The sequence below is a fragment of the Peromyscus eremicus genome, chromosome X, assembly GCF_949786415.1.
Source record: "Peromyscus eremicus chromosome X, PerEre_H2_v1, whole genome shotgun sequence".
NCBI lineage: Eukaryota > Metazoa > Chordata > Mammalia > Rodentia > Cricetidae > Peromyscus > Peromyscus eremicus.
Window position 1 is genome coordinate 1,086,279 of NC_081439.1, and position 25,708 is coordinate 1,111,986.

Below are 25,708 nucleotides of genomic sequence, written 5' to 3' on the forward strand. Positions count from 1 at the left end.
GGCAGCAGAGGAGTCACGTCGTGCCCGAGAGCGCCGCCGTGCTCCTGGGCCCCACGCGCTCCGCCCCCGCGACCCACGGACCCACTGCCCCTTGGACCCCCTGCCCCAAACCGCCACCATGAACTACCTGCGGCGACGCCTGTCGGACAGCAACTTCATGGCCAATCTGCCAAATGGGTACATGACAGACCTGCAGCGTCCGCAGCCGCCGCCGCCGCCGCCCTCGGCTGCCAGCCCTGGGGCCACGCCCGGCTCCGTGACCGCCACTGCCGAGAGGGCCTCCACAGCCGCGCCAGTGGCCTCTCCGGCAGCCCCTAGTCCCGGGTCCTCGGGGGGCGGTGGCTTCTTCTCATCACTGTCCAACGCGGTCAAGCAGACCACAGCCGCTGCAGCCGCCACCTTCAGCGAGCAGGTGGGCGGCGGCTCTGGGGGCGCAGGCCGCGGGGGCGCCGCCGCCAGGGTGCTGCTGGTCATCGACGAGCCGCACACCGACTGGTAAGCTGCTGTTGCACCTCCTCGAGGGCCTGGGTCCCCAGATGTTTCTACAGTGAATGAGCAATTATAGAGCGTCACCCAATTACTTCCTTTTAATGATTAAGCTCAACCCTTCCTTTAAGCTCTGCTTTTACCTCCTCCAAACTAAAATGGGTACAAGGAGCAATTATCTGTTGCCTATACCTCTTCCCCAATCCTCATTCCCAAAAGCTTTTGGCTTCAATATATGCAGAAAGCTTTCAAAGGCCAAATGTGCCCTGCCCAACTCTTGAAGGGAAGGCCTCTTCCCTACTGAGTCTTGTAAACATTTATTCAGTACTTGCAGTATACCTCACTGAGGAACTCTTCCCTTGGGGTCTTTGCCTTTAATGACTTCCATGAGCATGTTTTGAGAGTATGATTCACGCCCTGTTATCCTCACCCTTTGCCCTAAGGCCTCTCTAGTGGATCTTGTGAACATGTATCCAGTTGATGCTGTGTCCCAACCCAGAAGACCTCTTCAAAGACCTTTCATACCTGTCTGTAAACAGTAATTGAGTAGCGCCTGTTGTGTATTTCACCCCAGTTTCTCATCACATGCTTTGCCTCTAAAGGATCCTATGAACCTTGACTGAATGCCTTCTATGTATTCCAAGTCCAGGTGCGTGCTCTGAAGGGTCGTTCTCTGAAAGGTCTAAGCTCTGAAGGGTGCGTTCTCCGAAGGATCTAAGAGGCGTTAAATGTTTGTCGTGTACCATCCCTAAACCCACCTCAAACGAATCATTTTCCAAGTGTGAATTCTGTGAGCATTTTCAAGCTTTCTGTGTGTGATTCACTGGCAGTCTCTCCTCAATGACCTTTTCCTATAATGAACCTAGAAGACTTTTATCAAGTGCTTCCTGTATCTTCTGTTCTCCAGACACTTTTTCAAAGACCTTTGGTGGATCCATTCAGTATTGATCAGTTCCCCAAAATGTGATCCTTGTCTAAAGGTTCTTTCCTTTAGTATATCCAGCAAGCATCTGTTGAATGTCAGCTGTATATCCCACTCCCAAACCTTTATCCAATGCCTTTTCCTTCAGGGGCTTCCATCAGCATGTACTGAGCACCTTTTGCATGACCCAGCCAAAGGTCTTTCCACAAAGGTCTATGATAAGAGTTAATCTAGTACTCAAATATCTAATAGTTGCTGTGGGCACCATTTGGGTCACTTTTGCCAAAGGCTTTTTCTTTCCATCCCTCCTTAGAGCATTTATGGAGCACCTGCTCTTCACCTTCTCCACAAAAATCTTCCTTGCATGAAAGGAGAACTGTGCTTGCCTAGATCAAATTTCTGCACCCCTTTCCTTTTTCCATAGGCTTTTCCTCCAAGGATCCAGTGCATATTTATCAAACAATTCTGCATTCATCCCTAGCCTTCCTCACCAAAGGTCATTTGTGAATAGTCAGTGAACACTGATTTCTTGTCCTCTCTGAGCTCCAGTCTGATGACCTTCCTCCAAAGACCCTTTCCTTCAGTGGCTCCCAGAAACATTTATTGAGATCTCCTGTGTGTTTGTGCCTGCTCCTCAGCTACCTTTACCAGTAGTGGATGCAGTCAGCACCTATGCAGTACCATTTGTGTATAGAGAGTACATTTCCCTTCCTTATCCCTAGGAGAACCTGCCCCCAACCACAAAGCCTGTCCTCCAAGCTTTCCTCCAATTAACCCAGAACCTGGTATATAAGAATTGTCCCTTTCCCATTCACTTTAGTACCCCCTAGGATTCTCTCTTCCCAACCTTTAAGCCCATACACCAAAAGACTGTTAGTCTTTTTAAGCCAGTCAACACTTTCTGAGAACCAACTACATGAGTCATCCCCAGTCTCCTCTTTCCAGGTCTCTGGAAGTTGCTGCCACTGCCTTAACAGCTCACTCTCCAGAGATCTGTTTGAGTCAAAATGTATTGAGTACCATCTGTTGACGAGTTTAATCATCCCTCCCTCATAAGCCCTTAACATGCCATCCTTTCTATTTAAGCCCTTTAATCCATTCTACAGATAGTTATTGTATATTTTCTATGTAACAGAATGTGGATGTAGTTGGTAAGCACTTCTCCATACTAGAAGAACCCTCCCTCAGCTCCCCTTTCTTCTAATCCCAACCACTAGCTGAATTTCCTATAACTTTTCCTACTTATCCCCATCAGCATTTAATGTGCACATGTTGTGTACTTTGAAGAACACATTTCCCCACCTTAAAATCCAATTTCCCCCATTATTCTGACTAGATCCTGCCCCTACACACACACACACACACACACACACACACACACACACACACACACACACACTATGTAGGCATCTCCTCAGCAGTCCTTCCCCTCACCCATCAATCCAGAAAGCACTTATTAATCTCTTGCTGTATTCTGTTCAGGTAACCACATTCTCATCAGTACAGCAAGCTGTCCCACTTTTCCTCCAGCAACCCTTAAAATGTGTATTGAGCACAGTTCATGATTCCTTCACTATAAGCTGTCCCCCGGGGCACTGTCATTTTGGCTCCATTTGCTTTATTGAACTCAGCAAACATTAATGCGGCCTGTACTACATATTGGTAGATGTTTCTTCTCTGCTTCAACCCTACAGACAGATTATTTAATTGCTTTTCCCCCCAGTTTCTCAACTGAATGCTGGTGTCCATTCCCCTTTTCTGTAATTGTAATCTAATGCTTTCTATTTTTCTTCTAATCTCCAGCAAACTTTTATTGAGTACTTACTGAACTCAGCAAAAGACTAGTCTTCCTCTCCTTCAGCATCGCAGAAGCCCCCATTTATTCCAACAGCTCCTTCAATCTTTCTCCGCTAGTCAATTTGGCAAATATTAATTTAGTGTCTGCTAGGTATGTAGTGACATTGATAGAAGGAGAGAGCCTAAGTATACCAGGCTCAATGTGGGAACAGAGAAATTTCAGACTTGCAGAACCATGAAAGCTTTGAGGATTTCAGATTGGAATAAAAGGAGTTTTACAATTTTGTGATAAATGCATACCTATGTATAACCTGGTGCCATCTCTCCAGTCTTCACCACCCTTCTTTCTTTCTTTCTGAGCCTCCATGCTTTGAAGTTGCATCCTCTAAGTTGAGAGGATTTAAATTTTTTAATGTTTTGAGGCATGGTCTCCCTATGTAGCCTTGAACTTGTGATTCTGCTGCATCCACCTCATAAGAGCTAGGATTTATAGGCATGTGCCACTATACTCTGCCCCATCTCTCCTTTTTAGAGATAATTTGGTCCAGTGTTTTTCAATCTGTGGGTCACCTATTGCCCATGACCAGCATTCCACCTTCTACACAAAGCAAGATAAATGAAAATAGAGAACAGAATATGTTTTACATAGTAAGCAATTATCTAATAAGTCTGTTATTCCAATAATATATACAATATATTATGTATACTATATATTGTATATGACATAGACTACATATTGCATGTGCTACATAATGACTTTATACTGTATAATGCATCTACAAGTATAGGATTTTCTTCACAAAATGAAATAAAATAGAACAGGAAATACAAAACTGCATTGCATATAGTAATTATTTACCAAAACTTTTTTTGAGAGAGAGAGCCTTTCTATGTAACCCAGGCTGACTTCAAATTCATGATCCTCCTGTCTATATCTCCCAAGCGATGGATTACTATAGGACTATGACCAGTTGAAACTTTAATTCCAATTATATATGTATACTTATGCATATTCTACTAAACATTCAGAGACATGTATGATATATATTTTATGTGCTCTATATTATATAAGGCATATCTGAATCCTGTTTGCCATAAAACATATGGGTCTTATATAATATGTATATATATATATATATATATATATATAGCATGAGTTATTATGTAAATATGTATATAGTGGGTTATGTAAACTGTGTTTCTTATTGTGGCTTCTTTTCTTAGATAGACTTCCCTGGAGACCCTTCACCTTCAGCTAGCACCTCTGTTGGTCTCAGTGGCTTACTTGGTGGGTGATCCATTCCTTCATCTTTGAAGGATCCCTGAGCCTGTGTTCCCACACCTGACTCAGACTCTGACTGCTTCCTTGTCTACTTACCATGAAAGCTGAACAAGGAGTTCCAACAGTTGCCAAAGTGGATGGCCTGGGTGCCAGATCTGCTCCTTACTGCCCCCAGTGTGTACCAACAGCCCTACTTCCTCCTTCCTAGCAATCAATGTTACATTCTTCTGCTAGTGGCTTCTCTTTACTTATCAAAAGAAACCTGAAGTGCCCAGGTGGTGATCATAGCTTAGAGATTAATGGGATTCTTGCTATATCCCCTGATAGTAGTATCCCCCTCTTGGAGAACCAGGACCTCTAACCTTGCAGAAACCTGAAGGAACAGGAAGCACAGATTCTAAAAGTGGATCACTGGGATTGATGGTAAGCTGGGCTATTCCCATTGTGACCTCTGACTTACCAGATTCATGTGCTCTACCTATTAGAAGAACAGCATATAGAATGGTCATGGACTGAGGGTTTGCACTGCCTTTAGGAAGGTAATGCCCATTCTTGCATGGTGTCATCTCCAAAATGAGGTCATACCTATGGCTTCATTCTCTCAGGCCAGCAGCCTCTGGGTGGTGTGTTATGGAACCTCACTGGTTGATTCCATAGTCATAGGCCACTTTTGCACCTCTTTGCCTTCCTTTACTTTGTTATGACATGTGTACTTTGGTTTGCTACAGTGTTATATGGGATCCCATGCTTCTGAGAATCAAGTATTGTTTAAACCTTTGGACAGCGATGCTTGCTAATCTTAGTCAGAAAATGAAAAGGCAAACCACATGTGAAAATTACTAGTCAAAATGGATCACCATTCTTTCCAACATAGAAGAAGCCCAATGCAGTCAGCTTGTCCCAAGTGGCTGGTTAGTCTTGAAGTATGGTGTCATATCAAAGATTCAATGTTGATCTCTCTTGCTGGAAACTGGAAACTCCACACATAGCTTTTATCTCTGCTGCTATTGCCATTTCATTTGTGTGCCCATCTGCTAGCACTGGGATGGTTCATTAAAGGCTGGCTGACATCATCTGGCTGACTCATCCTATCTACTTGGTTGCCTAGTACCACTACCATGGTGGATGAAGCCTAGTGGGTGTTAGCACACAGTACAAAGATCTTCACTCCTCCCTTTTTGCCCACTCCATATGTTCATGCACAGTGCTGTACCTCAGATCTCCTTGTCAAGATCTTCCAGTCATTTTCCTTCCTAGCCCCTGAACAACCAGACAAGCTACTCAACATTGTCCATAAATATCTGACTTTATTATTTGGTGGGTGTGGCCTCACTCCACTCATAATGAGCTATTTTGGGTGCATAATCACTTGGTGTCCTATGTTCAAGCATTCTATCTTTTTTTTAAGATTTATTTATTTATTATGTATACAGTATTCTGCTTGCACATATGCCTGCATGCCAGAAGAGAACACCAGATCTCATTATAGATGGTTGTGAGCCACCATGTGGTTGCTGGGAATGGAACTCAGGACCTCTGGAAGAGCAGCCAGTGCTCTTAACCTCTGAGCCATCTCTCCAGCCCCCAAGCATTCTATCTTTATCAGAGAGAAATTCTGCAATGGAATCTGTTTTTCAGCCAGCATATAATTTAGCCAGGCATGGTGTGTGGCACTTTCCTGCAATCTGACATCAGGGAGCTAAGGTATAAGGATCTGTAGTTTGATGCTAGCCTGGGCTACATAGCAAGTCTCAAAACAGATGGGGCTACATAGTAAAACCCTATCTCAAATACAACAACCACAAAGGTATCTAAGCCCCTACTGCAGATGGCATGGCCTAGCTCCAGAACCCCAAGAGTCTCATACTTAGGCTTCTCATAGGCTCCACACTGCATCCATCTCCACTACTGACACCCCTGGTATCAGAGGACTTGCCAGGTCAAATGGGTTAAGTTGCAGGATTGTTTGTATCATATTCTGAATCTGCCACAGAGCCCTCTTATGCTACTCAGACCTGACAACTTCACATGTCACCTGAAACATGGATCCAGATGTAAAATATGATGTTTCCAGAACTTGAAAGAAGCCTGCTTTCTGTTTTAACAGTAGAGGGCATGAAATGCAAAGCTTTGCTCTATTCAGTGGAAGTGTTGTCTTGGCATGTTTTTGGTCACTGGGTCCCTAAAAATATTACTAATATGATAGGTCCCTGGGTCCTTGGATGGTTTCTCTCCTACCCTCTCAAGCTCATGAGAGACATGATCTTACTATGTAATCTAGAACAACCTGGAACTCACTAGGTAGCCTAGGCTAGCCTCAAATTCATGATCCTCCTGCTTTAGGCCTCTGAGTGCTGTGCTACCATCCCCACCTTAGATCACATGTGTCTTATCAAAGCAATATGCTAACCATTTCTTATTCATCTTGCATAATCAGTATGATGTAACTGATATAATGGTCCAGTGTGATATTCTGTGGGATGTCCAGATGGTCCAGATTCCTTTGGACTATATTATAGTGTAGGTTGAGAGAAAGAAAATAGCCCTATGGAAAAACCATCGACAAATATTGTCAAAACCACGTGAACTGTTTCTGGTCCTCTTTTCTAATCAGAATTGAAGAAGTACATTTGCCAAATTGGTGGCTGCCTGTCATACCTGATACATTATTATTCTATAATAATGATAACATGTCCAGTATGGTAGCTGCAAACAGAGGTACTAATTAGTGACATTTGCAGCAGTCAACAAGAATTCTCTGGATCTGTCCAGTCTCCTCAGAGACACAACTGGTTAATGCATTGGAGATATGATGAGACAAGTGCCCTTGCAGCCTTTCCAGATCTTTCTGACTGGCCCCATTTTCTAACATCTCCTCCAGAATGTATACAAATTGCTTTTGATTTACTATTGCTTTGTTCTGGTTTCTTTTCCAGTGCTGGGGTTGAAATCCAGAACCCCATGCATATTAGGCAAGTGTTCTGCCACTGAGCTATACACCCAGCCCTGATTTACTGCTTTGGTAGGGGCATGAAGGTGCCATATCAGAAGCTTCTCTTTGGACTTCTCCTTTGCAATAACTGTTATCCCACTGGGGTCAGTCATGGAAATGAACATTAGGGTGTCTCTGGGTCCAGGGGACTCATTGAGCAGGATCTAGTTATTGGTCAGTTTTCCAGGGTAGTAATTTGGAGTGGATCCTGAGCAGAGTAGGCATTGACAAAGGTACATGCTTCATTCAAGGCCTTTTGCATTGTTCCCATCAGAGGGAAGGTTTCTATGTAGTAAGAGTGAGTAGACTGCTTCTGCTGGTATAGTGGGTTCAGGCAGGTCTTATAAGTTCAGGATGTTTAACTGCATCTATCCATGTATCCTTTTCCCACACCTACTCCTGTCCTGTCCACTATACTTAAATCCTGAGCCTGGTCTTCCCTTCTGTTTGCTCTCTGGCTGCAGGTTAAGGTTTCTTTAAAAAGAGCCAGGGGCATCCTTTGCCTTTCATAGTTTGCCTTGAATTGGTAGTTATTCACTGTCAATATATCAGATCTATCTGCAGTTAACCAGTGCCATTAAACAAACAGTTACTCCAATCTGGTTGCCATTTCCCTCACATCTGGCAAGTGTCAAGGATATTTCACCAGCTGCTTCACTTTCCTCCACAAGATTCCTAATTTTTTGTTGTTGTTGTTGTTGTTTGGTTTTTTTTCAAGATAGGGTTTCTCTGTGTGGCTTTAGAGCCTGTCCTGGAACTCAATTTGTAGACCAGGCTGGCTTCGAACTCACAGAGATCCGCCTGCCTCTGCCTCCCAAGTGCTGGGATTAAAGGCATGCGCCACCACTGTCCGGCATCCTATTGCAATCCACCATCAGGAAAAGTCATTGCTGCTCCCAAACACCAGGGGCCCATTGTGTCACTCTTCATCACTCAAGAAAAAAAGTACCGTATTTCATCTTTTGCCATTGTGACACCTCCAATGTCATTGGGCCTGCCACATAATATGGCATCCTCCTTGCAATACAAACTGGGCCTGCTACAGAGGAATTTATATGGCTTCAGTGTATTATGGGCTATCTGTACTACATCTCCTGGCACTCAGGGTGCTCACTTCCAACACGGTGCTGAATGACCCAGCTACAGAATCATGTTAAGAGTCTTCTTCTGTACTTTGACTCCTACCTATAGCCCAGTGTTATAGGTTGACTTCCTGGAACAGACTCAAGAGGCAGAGATTTTCATGCAGAAGGCCTACTGGGTATGTCTTTTGCACCAACACTGTAAAGAGTATATATGGTTGAGCAGAGAAAAAGCTAGGCCATCATCAGGTCAGAGGCCTCAGCTGTTCCTAGGGGGTGTAGAGACATCCCTTCAGAGTCAGCCTAGAATGAGGCAAAGAGTCTAGCCTTCTGTCATAGTTAGGGTTATCATTGCTATGATGAAATACCATGACTAAAAGCACGTTGGAAAGGAAGGGTTTACTTGGCTTACACTTCCATATCGTAGTTCATCATTGAAAGAAGTCAGGGCAGGAATTCAAAGAGGGCAGGCCATGAAGGAGTGCTGGGTAGCTGGCTAGCTCCCTGTAGATTGTTTGGCCTTCTTCCTTCTTCCTATTTTTTTAACTTTTCAGAGATTTTTTTAGTAGTCAAATGCAGAGGTCTAGTTCATTTCAGCTCCTTCACTGCTACACCAGGGTTCAAGCTTCTCTGCCTTCTCCTTGTCTGTGATGACCAGGGTGTAAAGGTATCTGCTACAGCAAACCTTGAACTTCATATTGTCATCATCATCATCCTTCTTTTTTGCTTGTTTATTTGTTTTTTGAGACAGGGTATCTCTGTGTAACAGCCCTGGATGTCCTGGAACTCACTTTGTAGACGAGGTTGGCCTCAAACTCAGAGATCCTCCTGCCTCTACCTCCCAAGTGCTGGGATTAAAGGCGTGCACCACTGCTAGGTCTCCTTGTTCTTCTTGATCTTGATGGATTTTTCATGCTTCTGCTGGGCTGTGAGCAGAAAGTTTTTGATTTCCTCAATTTTCCAAGGTATGGGGACAGGCACTCGGCATTGTTGACCATGCTCAAAAAAACATGGCAGAACCAAAGAGTACACGAAAACTAGCCTGCTTTCTTATAGAACCCAGGACAACTAGCCCAGGAGTAGCACCATCAACATTGGGCTGGGCCATCCTATAACAATCACTAATTGAGAAAATGCCCTACAGGTTTGCCTACAGCCCAATCTTATGGAGATATTTTCTCATTTGAAGCTCCCTCCTCTCTGATGACTTTAGTTAGTGTCAAGTTGACGTAAAATATCCAGCACACTTTCATACCCACTTTGAGACCAGAAATAGGTCAGGGTCTAAGCTCAAGAAATTAAGTGTTGCTGGGCCTAGTGGCTCGCACCTTTAATCCAAGCACTTGGGAGGCAGATCTCTATGAGTTCAAGGTCAGCTTAGTCTACAAAGCAAGTTTCAGGCCATCCAGGGCTACACAGTGAGAGAGAGATCTTGTCTCAAAAAAAAAAAAAAAAAGAAAGAAGGAAGGGAGGGAGGGAGGGAGGGAAGGAGGGAGGGAGGGAGGATATTGGGTGTCACCTTGGCCAAGGCAATTGCCTGTAGCAGAAGACAATTCTCATTGGAGACAAAGCCATGATCTGTCAAAGGAACCAAGACTTTTTGGCTCCAAACAGGAACTTGAGCAGAAACTACAGTAGCCCCTACACTTATTGTCAAAAAACAAACAAACAAACAAACTGAGACAGACACAGAGAGAGACAGAGACACAGATGGAGGGGGACAGAGAGCTCAAAAGAAAGAGACAATATACAGAGAAAAAGGAAAAAGAAAAAGCTGTTCTTGAGTCCTTCACACCAGTGAAGCCAACAGAACCCACTTGTGCAGTGTAAATGTGTCAGAGTTGCTGACTGTGTACATGCTAGTGACCAGTGTCCCTAGGAGTATCTCTTCCTTTCATCCCCCTTCCACGAAAATCCTGACTGGAGCTTCTGTGAAGAAGCCTATCTGGCAGTGGTGGAGCATGCCTTTAATACCAGTAGAGGCAATTGGATCTCTGGGAGTTTGAGGCCAGCCTGGTTTACAGTGTGAGTTCCAGGACAGTCAGGGCTACACAGAGAAACCCTACCTCAAAAAACCAAAACCAAAAAGAAAAAAGAAAAAAGAAAAAAGAAGCCTGTCTGGTAGAAATCCTGAGCCTGAAAGAGGAGGCTGCTGGAAGCTGAGCTTAGCTGGGGTGGGGCTAGAGACAATGACACAGCAATTTGTGATGTGCCTACTGCTGCTGCTCCTACTCATCTTCTTGAGGCTTCCTCTCATCCTCAGCTGCATTCCTCCCTTCCCCATCATTGCTGGCTACAGCTTCTTTACAACCAGCCGAAGCCTGCATTCCTCAGTTGGCTGCTACTGTTCAGATGCAACTGTCCACCCATAGCTGTTGGGTTCCCCACAGCAGATGACACCCATGATCAAGGTGCTGCTTCATGGTAAAGGAGAGAACAGAGAGATACTTTGGGCCCCTGATGGCATAAGTACCAAGAACCACACAGGCACTGAAACATAACACGCCACAGGCACATCATGAATTTATATTCTCTTAGGTTTTTGGCCATTTACAGACCTCCATGCATTCAAAGTGACCTAGCACCATTCATTTTCCAAAGCTTTTTACTGGAACATTTAGAATAGTAATGTCATGAGACATCATATTTCGGGACATGCCTGCCCTCTATAGTTTAAGAAAACATCTCATCTTTTATATATAAAACATCTTTTATATACTTCCACAGAGACTTTATTGTTCACAAAGTATTGTCAATTTTTGCAATCTATTATAATTTTAAAGTATTATGTGTTTTCTGTACCAGCACTGAAGGGGAAAAGAGTTGAAGGGACCAGCCTAGATGTGGTCTTCATGTCTGAGATCCGAACATTAATAGATGTGCCCTTCTGTATTTCTCTCCAGGGCAAAATACTTCAAAGGGAAGAAGATCCATGGAGAAATTGACATTAAAGTAGAGCAAGTAAGTTGAGCAGATGGGCTTGAAATTCCATTGTCTGGGATTCACTTACATGATGTGGGCAAATCATTGATTTTTTATTTTTTGTCTTTTCCAGGCTGAATTCTCTGATCTCAATCTTGTGGCTCATGCCAATGGTGGGTTCTCTGTGGACATGGAAGTTCTTCGGAATGGGGTCAAAGTTGTAAGGTGAATATGAAAAAGGCACACTGGTGTTTTGGTAAAAAGTATAAAGGACTCCCTTATAACTGAGGAAGAGTCACTAACTCCCTATGCATCTTCAGTGAGCAAAATCTTGGGTGCACCGTGTGGTGGTTGGGGAGTCTAAATAGCCAAGGATCCTAGCAGGCCACAAGGAAACTTTTCAATTATTCATTCAACAAACATTTGTTAAACATCTGCTTCGTGCTAGGTGCTGTCCTCGGCACTTGACACCAACAGATATTTATTTAGCACCTACTGTATGCCAAGAGCTCTTCTACATGCTGAGTGACCTAATGGTGAACAAAACAACCCCCCCCTCAAAAAAATATAAAACCCTTTTGCCCTTAATTTGTTCTATAAACAAATAATAAAAAAATGCAAAATTACAAAGCAAAGCCCAGAACAGTAAAGCAGATGTAGCGCTTTTTGGAACATAATGGGGTTTGCAGTTTGAATAGGGTGGCCAGACAGCATAAGAAACGGTTGAGAACGTCCTGAAGAAGGTGAAGGAGAGATCCCTGTAGGTTTGCTGGGTAGAATATTGCGGACAGAGGGAAGAGCTCACATATCCCCTGAGGCTGCAGTCTATTCTGAGGAGCATACTCAGAAGACAACTGAGAGTCTGAGAGACTATGACCAGGGAGATGCCAGAGCTCAATGGGTAGAGTTGCATGCAACCTGACCTTCAGCAGATAGGAAAGTCTGAAAAGGAATCAATCACCAGATGGGGAAAGGGTGGGAACAATACTCCAGGCAAAAGGATCAGCTTGTGCATATGTGCAGAGGGAAGAAAACACTTTGCAATTTCCAGAAGCTATGAATACTTAAAAATTCAATAGAGTAGTAGGGAACTTCCTGGCTGGTGGGGGAGCCCAATACATACACACTCAACATTCCTATCCCTGTCCCTAACCCAGGTCTCTGAAGCCAGACTTTGTGCTGATCCGCCAGCATGCCTTCAGCATGGCACGTAATGGAGACTACCGCAGTTTGGTCATTGGGCTGCAGTATGCTGGAATCCCCAGTGTTAACTCTTTGCATTCTGTCTACAACTTCTGTGACAAACCCTGGGTGGTAAGTTACAAAAAGAGTGCTACTAGAGATGAAATTGCTCATATGTACATGTGGGAATCTGGAGCCACTCTCTTTGGGGAAGTGAACATATTTAAAAGCTTAATAGCTTTACATCACTGTAACAAATACCTGAGATAATCAACTCACAAAAAGAAATGGTTTATTTTAGCTCAGTTTTCAACATTTCAAGCCATGATATGGTGGCCCTGTTGCTTTGGGCTTGCAGAAAGACAGGGCATCATGGTGGAAGTGCACAGTGGAACAAAACTATCTCTCTTGTGGCCTGTAAATAAAACACAAAGAGAGAGAAAGGAAGAAACCAGGGAGTTATAATTCCCTTTAAGAGTACCCAACAACAACAACCTAAAACATCTTAGGTCACACCTCTTAAAGTTTCCACACCCCCACAACAGTACCACTCTGGGGAACAAATTTTTAACACATGAGCCTTGAGGACATTCCAGATCCAAACTAGCACTTGGGGTCCCAGCTTAGGACTCCCCGGAGGTAAGAAACCTACTGATCCATGTCTCCTGGTTCTCATAGTTTGCCCAGATGGTTCGACTACACAAGAAGCTTGGAACAGAGGAATTTCCTCTGATTGATCAGACTTTCTACCCCAATCACAAAGAGATGGTAAGCCTGGGAGAATAGAGTGGGAAAAAGTCAGAACTACTGCAATATTACCAATGGCTGTATTGGTAGTATGATATCTGAGTGTTACAGGTGGAAACTTTAGAGCAGTGGTTCTCAACCTGTGGGTCATGACCCCTTTGGGAGTTACCTATCAGATATCCTTCATATCAGATATTTACGTTACAATTCATAACAGTAGCAAAATTAAAGTTATGAAATAGCAACAAAATAATTTTGTGGTTCAGGGGGTCACCACAACATGAGGAACTGCATTAAAGGGTCACAGCATTAGGAAGGTTGAGAACCACTGGTGTAGAAGAATAAAGTTGCTTTGTGATTAAGTCTATATACAAGTTGAGTAGCCTTTGTCCAAAATGCTTAGAAATCATAAATGCTTCAGATTTCATATTTTTTGGATTTTGAAATATTTGTGTTTGTATAAGGTATTTTGAGTATTGGACTCAAGTCCAAAGTTTATTTTTATTTTATATATGTGTGTGCTTTGCCTGTATGTGTGTCTGTGCACCACATTCATGCAGTGCCTACGGAGGCCAGAGAAGGATGTCAAATCCCCTGAAATTGGAGTTACAAACAGTTATGAGCTGCCATATGGGTGGTAGAAACTGAACCTCAGTCCTCTGTAAGAGTTCTATTTTTTTTTTCTTTTTCAGTTTTTCAAGACAGGATTTATCTGTGTAGTTTTGGTGTCTGTCCTGAATCTCACTCTGTAGACCAGGCTGGCCTCGAACTCATAGAGATCCACCTGGCTCTGCCTCTCGAGTGCTGGGATTAAAGGCGTGCGCCAGGCTCTGTAAGAGTTCTTAATCCTTGAGCTATCTTTCCAGCCTGGGACCTGTTAATCCAGAGATTCACAAGAGAAAAACCAATTCCACAATTTTGAGCCAAATTTGAAGCAAGATTGAATTAAATACTACCAAGGATGGACTTTGGTCAGGACCATCCTCTGGAATTCCCAGCTGAGTAGACACATGTTGTAGGGGCTTTTTAAGGACAAATCTATATTGCCACTGTATTTTCCCATGTGGTTTGGCTGTTATATTCCATGAACTACAGCTCCTATCATCCCGGGAAGTTACCTATTCTTTAGGCAGGTCGGGCTTACAGGTTAACTTTAACTTTGGGTTTTAGAGACCCAAGTCTAAACATGAAATTAAAATGTTTCACATACACCTTATTCACATAACTCAGTTACTCTTATACAGTATTTTTAGTAAGCTTGTGTTTTGACTGCTACTTGTCACATGAGGTCACATGTAGAACATGACACTTGTAGAACATATGGTGGCACTCAAAAGACTTCAGAATTAGGAACATTTCAGATTTTAGATTTTTAATGAAGGATGCTCAACCAAGACCACAAATTTCCTAAAGTTACAAATAATAATTATTGATCCCAATATTTATTAAATCCTATTTTTATGTTGTTAATTCTTACTAGTACTAAATATGTATTTCTAGTGTGAATTAGGAGAATTAACATAATGAATCAGATTGCATTCTATGTAGAAATCAAGTAATTGTTATTAACATTATAAAATATTCCTCCTGATAGAAATTTTACCCATATTTCAAACTAGAATTGCCAATAAAAATTTCAATAACAGTATTATAAATTATTTGCAAATAGAAATTGAATAATTATTTTTTATCATAAAATATAATCACTATTAATACAAACGATCATTAATAGTAAAAGTTATTGTAATTGATATACATTGTAATATAAATTAAATTAGAATTTTTATTAGAAATCAAATAATCAGCCAGATGCGATGGTATGGGTCTGTAGTCCCAGCACTTAGGAGGCAGAGGCAGGAGGATTATGAGTTTGAGGCCAGCCTGGCTACATAGAAATCAAATAATCATCATCAATGAGTATATGTAACTGTATCATAAGTTATGCTTGCATTATTAGTGTCTGCAAATATGCTTGCAAATTATTTCTATTTTGAAATATATTCAAATAGAAATTATCATTGCTAATATTTGATATAACAACTAATACTATAATTTGCTGCAATTATAACAAACTAAGGTTATCAATATATGTGATTAGTATTTATACTGAGAAGAAATTAAATTGTTAATATTTCAGTGGCTATTATAGTTATTGATATTTACATTATGGTTGTTATAAATTGTAAGTACTGTGTTATGGGTCAAATTTTAGTTACAAATAGGAATTGAATTGTTGTTAGTAATCCATCAGTGTTTAGAATTAATTGCTAATATTTCCCAATGCTACAAGTTGTATTTATTTACATAAATAAACATTAACAATTTTATGGCTTAAATTATAATTAAATATTAGTGATAATCTAGCATTATTGAATTTATTACTAATATTGCAAGTAGTATGGTTGCTCATATAAATTAACAGTGTATGAATTAGGTGTTTGTTTTGTTGTTGTTGTTGTGGTGGTGGTGGTGGTTTTTGTTGTTGTTTTTTGGTTTTTCAAGACAGGGTTTCTCTGTGTAACAGCCCTGGCTGTCCTAGAACTCTCTTTATAGACCAGGATGACCTCACACTCACAGAGATCCACCTGCCTTTGCCTCCTGAGTGCTGGGTCTAAAGGCGTGCTCCACCATGCCCGGCCAAACCATTAGTTTTAAGGAAATACAATTTGTTTATCACCATTATTATTTATTCCACATTCTTTGAGAACCGGTTCAGTAAAAGACCATTATGAGCATGGACTCCATAGCTGAAATTTCTGTATGGAAATCCTAGCGCTACAACTTATCTACTAACACAAGAGATTTTATTTAAGTTCCATGCACTCCAGTTTATCCATCAGTAAAATGCAGGTGATAATATTTCTTACATCATAGAGTTGGTGTGAGAATTAAATTGCTTAGTAAATGTAAAATGGTTAAACACCAGCACCTGGCATATCTTACCTGCTCATTATGTTTTTTTCTATTGCTAGGTAATTGTTCTTATCATGAAAGGGTATTGGACTTCATCAAATGCTTTTGATGATTTATTGACATGATCATGTGGCTTTTGCCCTTTATTCCATGAATATACTATATTACATTAATTGATTTTCATGTAAGTTGATAGCTTCATAAATATGTTTATGGTGTGTCTGGGCATTAAAAATTGCATTACTGGGCTAAAGCTCACTTAGTCATAATGTAAATCCATTGTGTAATTCAGATAGTATATTGTTAAAGATTATTATGTCTGTGTTTGCAAGGAATACTAACCTATTATTTTCTTTTCTAATGTAGTTTGGGTATCTGGATACTATTGTTCTCATAGAAAGAGTCTGACAGTATTCTATTCTCTTCTGTTTTGGGGAGAAATTGGTGTTTCTTCTATAAATATATATTTGGTGGAATTCATCAGAAAGGCATCTAGTACAAGACATTTTTTTCTGTATTTGATTTTATTATACTGGGTTATATAAGGCCATTTTCATGTAAGTATATATTGTACTTTGAGCAACACCCACCCCATAGCTGGCTACCCTCCCCTTTCACTTTTCTCCCCCTTCCATTAGTTCCCTCAGACAATTTTGATTCTATTTTCATGTCATTTGTATAGATGCAATTTTATGCATCTATAAAAAATCTAGGACCAACAGAGAAAGCATATGGTAGTTGTCTTTCAGAAACTGACTTAATTCACTTAGTATGATTATCTCCAGTTACATCCATTTTCCTGCAGATGACATAACTTCATCTTCCTTTGTGGCTGAAAAAGTTTCATTTTATGTATAACCACATTTTCTTTATATGCCTCTGTTGAGGGATACCTGTATTGGTTCCATAATTTAGCTATTGTGAAAAAATGCTGTGATGAAAATTGATGAAAAATGCTTTTGGGTAAATATATAGGCATGATGTAGCTAGGTCTGCTTATAGACAGGTCTATTTCAGTTTTCTGAGACCTTAACATAAGATCCAAAACTCTAAAACTGATAGAAAAAGTAGAAAGAAAATGCTTCATGTCATTGGCATAGACGAGCACTTTCTAAATAAGACTCTAGTCATTCAAGAAGTTAAGGCCAACAATTGACAAATAGAACTTCATGAGGAAACAGTTAATCAAGACAGCCTTCAGAATAGGAGAAAATCCTTACTAGCTGACAAAGGATTGATATGTATAATATATAAGGAACTCAGTAATCTAAATAGCAAAAACTCAAATAACTCAATCAGTAGATAGGTTAATGAAATAAGTAGACAGTTCTCAAAAGATAAAGTAAAAAACAGCAATAAACATGAAAAAATAATCAACATTACTAGCCACCAGAAAAATGCAAATTAAAAATACATTGAGATTTCATCCACCCTAATCATAATGTTAGTCATCAAAGAAACAAATAAGGCTGTTATTAGCGTATGTGTTATTTGTTACATCTTCTTGATGAATTGATCTTATTATAAAATACACTTACCTCTAATGAAAATTTCTTTCAAAGTCTGTTTTATCTGATATTTGTATAGCCATTTCAGTTCTCTTTTTGTTATTATTTACATGGCAATTTTTCCCATCAACCCACGTTCTTCCTATTTTTGTATTTATACATAAAAAATGTCAGCCAGGACCCACACAGCAGAAGGAGAGAATCAACTCCCACAAGTTGTACCATGATCTCCACATGGTGGATTGTAACATGGGTGCATATGTGGATACACGCACACAATAAATAAATGTAATAAAAGATTTTTTTGTTTTATTTTATAAGAGTGCTATCCAGCTGGACAAGGTGGTGCATATGTTTAGTCCCAGCACTCAGGAAGCAGGGGCAGGAGGAGCTTTGCGAATTTGAAGCTAGCCTGGATAACATAGCTCCAGTATAGTCAGGACTACATAGAGAGACTCTATCATTCATAAATAAATAAATAAATAAATAAATAAATAAATAAATAAATGCAGCAAAAACAAGAATGCTGTCCATACACAAAAAATTAAAAATAAATAAATAGATGAAAAAAGGTGTCTCTTGTAGATAGCATATAATTTTTTCCATGTTTTTCATCCATGATGCCTTTTTTAGAAAGATTTTTATTTTTTAATTTTATACATATGAGTATTTGCCTGCATGTGTGATGGCTCCCATGTGGGTGCTGGAAATTGAACTAAGTCCTCTGCAAGAGAGCAGCAAGTGCTCTTATCTGCTGAGCCATCTCTCCATCCCCATTCTGCCTTTAAATGAAGTATTTAATTTATTTTCATTTAATGTAATTACTAGTAAGTTAGAATTTATGTTTGCAATTTTTTCCTTCTTTTATCTATTTTTTTCTTTAAGACAGTGTCTCACTTTACAGTCCAGGATGGCCTTGACCTCACAATGTAAATCAGACAGGTCTTAAATATAATCCTTCTGCCTTGACCTCCTAAGATTAAAGGCATATTCCACCACACCAATATAAATAAGGGTGCTTGTGGTGGTACTAGGATTTGGACCCATGGTCTTATGCATGCTATGTCAATGTTTACCACTGAGATATTCTCCTGTCGCCTTCTTTTTTTCTTTTTGGTTTCATTTTTGAGACAGGGTTTCTCTGTGTAGTCTTGGCTGTCCTGGAACTCACTTTGCAGACCAGGCTGGCCTCGAACTCACAGAGATCAGCTTGCTTCTGCCTCCTGAGTGCTGGGATTAAAGGTGTGTGCCACCACAGCCCAGCTCTTCTCTTTTTTTTTTTTTTTTTTTTTGGTTTTTCGAGACAAGGTTTCTCTGTGTAGCTTTGCGCCTTTCCTGGATCTCGCTCTGTAGACCAGACTGGCCTCAAACTCACAAAGATCCGCCTGCCTCTGCCTCCCAAGTGCTGGGATTAAAGGCGTGCGCCACCACCACCCAGCGGCCCAGCTCTTCTTTTATTCTTATGTTTGCAATTTTGAATTTTTTTCAGCATTTGCTTTTTCAAACATATAGTTATCTGTTAATAATTTTTATGTTCAATATTGTCTTGAAAAGCACTTTAATTATCCTGGTTCTTTCCTGTTTTAAAAAAATATTGCTTTTATGTGTAGCATGCACAAGACCCTGGGTTCAATCCTTAGATAAATAAATAAATAAATAAATAAATAAATAAATAAATAAATAAATAAATAAATAAATAAATAAAAATTTTGTGTTTTCCCCAAGGATTATAATTTATTTAACTCTAATTGGAATTTAGTTTCAGTAGCACATTTTTTCCTCTGTATATTTTTATAGCTTTATTCTCATGTTCCTTTGTGCTATTATTAGCATAAAAATAACAATCTTTACCAATTGTGTGCCAAAGACTGTAATGTAATTATATCTTATATAGTTGCCTTTTAATTCAGGGAAGAAAAAAGTATATCAAGCCAAAGCATTAATGCCATTATTTGTATTTACCTGTAGAGCAGGCTGGGTGGAACATGCCTGGAATCCCAACATTTGGAGATAGAGGTAGTAGGGTCAGGAGTTCAAGGCCAGCCTCAGCTACATAGAGTTCAAAGGGTTACAAGAGACTATCTCAAAAAATACATACATACATGCATACATACATACATACATACATTTATATGCATATATGCATATGTAAAACACCAGTGTGGTTACCATAACAGTTGTTCTTTATTTCTTTATGAAGATTCAAGTTACTAGAGTGTCATTTCATTCTAAGTTTTTGTTTTGTTTTGTTTTGTTTTGTTTTGTTTTGTTGGTTTTTCGAGACAGGGTTTCTCTGTGTAGCCCTGGCTGTCCTGGAACTTGCTCTGTAGGCCAGGCTGGCCTTGAACTCACAGAGATCCACCTGCCTCTGCCTCCTGAGTGCTGGGCTTAAAGGTATGTGCCACCACTGCCCAACCAAGAACTGGTTTTTTTTTGTTTGTTTGTTTGTTTAATGGAAAAAAATACATACTGTTGTGCCCAGGTCGCAAGACCCCCAAGCAAGACCACCACAGAGCCAATATCCGATGCAAGCACACAGAGGTATTTTAATAACAAAACAGGCAAGTCCCGGACTTGGTCCCTGCATCCAACATCCGACACAGTGGCTGGAGGAGAATGGCCCCCAGCACTCACTTTAAGGGGTTTATATAGGAAAGGTTTACATGCTGCTTGGGATTGGATGAGGGGGCTAGGGGTGAGGTAGTTCTTTGAAGTTACTGGCTGAACTATAAGCATGAGGTTACTGATGGCTAACAGGATTCAGGGTATCTACAGAGACATAAATTTTTTTACTCCCTATGTCCTGCTTTTGTTGAACCCAGGATATATATACATTCAGATTTATTGTTCTAGTCCTATTCTCCCACAAGTTCAATTTCTGGTCAGTTGAGTCCATTACTCCCCATATCCTGTTTTACCAAGTCCAGGATATATAGATTTATTGTTTCAGCCTTATCTTCCCATGAGTTCAACTTCTGGTCAGTTCTAAAACTGCTGGTCAGCAAATACCTTTAGAGGAGGGGGGGGGAGCATCTCTCAAGATGGCTACTGATTTTTCCCTTTCAATACATACATGTATATATTTAAAATCACTGCTCTATTGACTTTGTCTAGTAAGTCCAGCATCTCAGCTTAAGTAGAAATGTTAAATGACTGTCATTGTCCCTGTGCTTATGCCATATTTTCTTATTTCTTCACATAGCTCATAAATTTTTGTTGAAACTGTCCATCTTAATCATAGGTAGCAACTCAGGAATCATATTTTGTTCCCTCCACCCTGAGTTTATTTCTGTTGTGTTTTTAGTGACTTTCCTGAACTAATTCTTTAAAAGTTCTATTATTTATCATGTGCAGCCACAGAAGCCTCTACTCCATTAGTGATCAGCTCTTAGTTGAGCAGATTTTATTTTCTTTTTTTTCTAAGACAGAGTCTCACTCACTGTATAACCTCAAATTGACCTGGAACTCATACAGTTCTCCTGCCTCAGCCTCACAAGTGCTGGGATTACAGGTACATGGCACCACAGCTGGCTAGATAGTGTTTAAACATCAACACCTTGTTGATGAGCTTGGTGTGCATGTTGAGGCATGCCTTTAATGCTCTGGCAGGCTATTTACACCTTCACTTCTGCTGCTTGTGTAGAGCTTCAAGGTCAGCCAGTTCTCTTGGAATGGGGTTTTGGAGAATTCTAGCCCTGTTCTATCTCATCTAGTGGTTGCTCGAATGTGAAAAGGCAAAATTACAACAATTTAATGATTCTTTTTGTATTCTCTTATACAATACATCCCAACTGCAGTCTCCCCTTCCTTCACTCCTCCCAGTTCCTCCCCCACTTTCCTCCCCCCAGATCCACCCCTCCTCTGTTTCCCATCAGAAAACAGCAGGCCTCCCCAATTTAATGAGTATAATTGGCTTTATTTTCAATTCTAAAACCAATTGAATTTCTGTTAATATTCTGACCCTCCCCTTGAAATCCCTCTCCTTGTTGCCACGCTGCATCCTGACATAAAACCCTCATTTTGGGGTTGGGGATTTAGCTCAGTGGTAAAGCACTTGCCTAGCAAGCACAAGGCTCTGAGTTCGGTCCTCAGCTCTGAAAAAAAAAAAACAAAAAAAAAACCAACAACAACAACAAAAAAAACCCTCATTTTAAGGAAAACTCCTCCCCCTTCCTCCCCCTCTCTGTTCTGCTCTCTCCATTCCCGGGAGGTGTGCACACCTCCGCTTTCTCTTCCTTCTCTTTCTTCCTTCTCTCTCTCTTTCCTATTGTTATACCCATTTCTCAAAACCCCCAGAGACCACCAAGGAGCTGGTTTCCAATGCAAGCACATAAGGGTCCTTTTATTCAGGGTCAACCTGGACCATCACACGGCAGATGGAGGAAATGTGGCGGCAGTCACAGCCCAGGTGTAGAGTTTTTATAGGGAAAAACCACAAGCCGGGAATTACATGCTTGGGATTGGGTAGAAGGGATATGGGACAAGGTGATTTTTTTGAAACTATTGGTCTAGACTTTGGGTGGGAAACCACATTTGAAACCATTGGGTTAGACTTTTGGCGGGGAACCACAACCTGCTGAGCAGGATTATCTGGGCTGCTCAGCAGGATTATCTAGATATCTTCAAGGGCCGTAAACTGCAGACAGAATGTCTGCAGGAGCATACTGCCCTGTATCTGTTCAAGTTGTCATGGCACATTCCTGAGGTCCTTCCTGGAACTGAGTACAGCAGGTGGTCTGAGATGGTGGCCCTTTCCCTAAGATGGAGCCTGTAAAGTCAAGTCTAGACCTTCACACTATCTTTCTCTTCATCTCTCTATTATAATAAACTCTCTGCGCGGATGTAGCACCTGGGTGTGAATGACTTTCCATACAACACTGTCCACCCCCCCACCCCCCACCCCCTGCTGAGTCTGCCCAGCATGTTTTCCCTCACTCATGGGATACCCTGGCCTGGCCAGCTGGTGGTTCCTCACTCGTGCAAATTCATAACAATACCTTATTCCATATAGTATAATAAATATTCTAATGAGCTGAACAAAGGAGGTTAATTTTATAGATATTAAAGACCAAAGAAAGCAGAAACAAAAGACAAAAAGCAGATTAGTCATTTCAAATTTACTCTTTGCAAGCTGGGAGTAGGGAGATAGAACCATAGAAAAATAACTGGTTAAGATAAGGTTACTTCATGTTAACTAGTTTTTGAGGTAGGGTCATGCTATGTAGCACAGGCTGGCCTCAAACTGACTCTCTCATCTTCCTGTTGCCCACCTTTTGAGTGATGAGATTACGGGCATGTGTTACCATGCCCAATTTTATATAGTACTAGGGATCAGATACAAGGCCAGATCTTATGCAAACATTCTACTGTTAAGTTTTAAACCTGGGGCAAATGGCTGAGGTGCCTATTTAACATATCAAAGCAGACATGGCAGCCAGGTTCTCCCAGCATTCCTCAGTCCCTTACCTGTTACAAAATGTGGCTGGCATTCCTCACCCTCTCCCCTAAACTCTCCAGCCCAGGGGCTCGGCTACCCTTACCCCAGAGGCTTCTCCCTATACAATCCAAACATTTTGGTTACCCTCTCATTTTGTACATTTGGCCTTCTAGTAGCTGCACCTGGTTCCTCTCTCCTGTCTCTCTTCTCCTCTCCCTCTCCCCACATGGCCCAGCTCAGCCTGGTCATGTCCACTCTGGACTCTCCCAGATGTCTCTGTCTCTACCTATGCTCTCCCACATATCTATAATAAACTTTCTCCTCCACCACACCCAGGAGCAGTCATGTCCTTTTTATTCCTTTGTATTCCTTTTTTTTTTTTTCATTTATCTACAACCTGAGCTACATCTCCAGCTCCATGTTAACTTTTTTGTAAAGATAAAAACAGGCAAATTTCTTAGCATGCCAACTGAAACTGGCCTGCTTGGAACTTTCTCCTGATTTATTGGAAGATTAGATAGTACCTTCATTTTGGTTTTGTCATGAGAAACTTTAGGATGAGTGATTCCATTTTGATTTTTCCCTCTTACCTGTTGGAACCTACTGCAGGATCTCAGTCCAAAACAATTGTTATCTTACAATTTTCATTTAATTTACTATACTTTGTGAAATGGCAGCTTTTTTGGATTATTATAAATTTTTGGTTACTTAATAGAGTGCAAAAAAAGGTAATTTTAGTCAGATGTGATGGTAAACACCTGTAATGCTAACACTTGTGGAGGCAGGAGGATCAGGAATGCAAACACGTATTGGTTATATAACAAGTTCAAGATCAGCCTGAGCCACATAGAGAGTCTCTCAAAAATCTTATAAAAATGATTAATTTTTTTGCTATTCGTGCTGATTTTATTTTATCTTTTTTACATGTAATTTATAAATTATTCCAAATAATAAAAAGTAAAAAGAAACTTGCACATTTTCCTAAAGCATTTATAACACTGATAGCACAAAAATTAAAACATACACAATTTTACCCATGAATATCAATGCAGAAATCTTGAACTAGGGGCTGGAGAGATAGCTCAGAGGTTAAGAGCACCGACTGCTCTTCCAGAGGTCCTGAGTTCAATTCCCAGCACCCACATGGTGGCTCACAACCATCTGTATGAGATTTGGCACCCTCTTTCGTATACATAATAAATAAATCTTTAAAAAAAAAAGAAATCTTGAACTATTAACTAATAAATATAAAAACACATTAAGAAATACTAGTTTTTAGGCCTTTTAGTACCCTTACCCACATGACCTGCTGTCAGTCTTGACAGTGTATTTTGATCCTGTTTTATCTCAAGGTCTAGTGCAAGAAACCATTACACAAGATTCAGAGACACTCCAAGGAAGGCAGCCAAAATCTTGTCTTCATTTTCTTTCTAGTATTCAGAGAAGCACATAATACTCCATAGACATTGCAAGGCTGCCTTTTGGAAAAGCAGATTGCAAAGGTGGTGGTTTAAGGGAGTAGGGACTCAGGCCAAACCAAGGAGCCAAGGAACAGCAAAAACACACAGCAATGAGAAAAGGGAATCCCAGATAGGGAGCAGCAGCAAGGTGTGGTGAATAGTACCATGACAGGAAGTGAGGCTGAGAGTAAGAACTATGAACAAGGAGCAGATGGCCAGGGGTAGGGAACAGGGATAGGGAGCAGAGACCAGGAAAAGAACATACGGAGTAAGAGTAGCAGAGTGTGGGAGATAGAGGGTCACAGCAGGGGAATGAGAGTTGGGACTGTGAACAAGGAGATGACTGAGACTAGGGAACAGGGGTAGGGAGCAGAGACAAGGAGGAGGAAACAAGGAAGAGCAAAGGAGGGCAGGGAGCAGAAAGAACAATGGACAAGCTGGAGCACCCAGGGGAAATGAATGGCTGCAAGCATGCCCACTCAGGGACCAATGTTATCCTTTCTTGTCAGTATTCAAGAACCCTTTTATGCTACTCCTGAACCCTTCCCATGGACTCAACTCAACCTTATGGAATGCTGCTTCTCAGCCACAGGGACCTGTAGGGAAAAGTCATGCCCCAAGGGTCAGTGAAGTATGGCCTGGTATGCCTTGGCTAGAATGAACATGATACCCAAGTCTCCAAAATTCTAGCCACTATGGGTTAGAGACAATTTGCTAAAATTAGAAGCACAGTAACCTGTGTTGGTGATGGGAGTTGAAATAGAGACTTTTTGATCTGATCTGGTACAGAGAGAGTCTCCAGAGTGAGGACAGATCAACTGACCAGCAATGAGAATTAATTCCTAAGGAAGGCAGGATTCATGGCAGGGTCCTGGGGCTGAGTGTTTGGGAAGCAGGTTTGAGAGCATCTGATGTCAGAGAGGGGCTCCTATATTGAGGTAGTGGGCCAGTAGACACTTGATAAGGGGTTCCACCTCC

The 25,708-nt window shown here is 41.0% G+C and overlaps 1 protein-coding gene and 1 pseudogene across 2 annotated transcripts in view; one reads left to right on the forward strand and one right to left on the reverse strand.

The window, feature by feature from the left end:
- Positions 1-118: 118 nt before the first annotated feature.
- The window catches only part of Syn1 (synapsin I), a 48,906-nt gene continuing 23,316 nt past the window's right edge, over positions 119-25,708 (forward strand). For both annotated transcript variants that reach the window (XM_059250227.1, XM_059250228.1), the window contains exons 1-5: positions 119-495; positions 11,465-11,522; positions 11,617-11,708; positions 12,641-12,797; positions 13,344-13,433. In XM_059250227.1, the coding sequence (XP_059106210.1) occupies positions 119-495; positions 11,465-11,522; positions 11,617-11,708; positions 12,641-12,797; positions 13,344-13,433 (774 nt within the window). The remainder of the gene's footprint in view (positions 496-11,464; positions 11,523-11,616; positions 11,709-12,640; positions 12,798-13,343; positions 13,434-25,708) is intronic.
- Positions 9,150-10,419, reverse strand: LOC131898839 (large ribosomal subunit protein eL38-like; annotated as a pseudogene).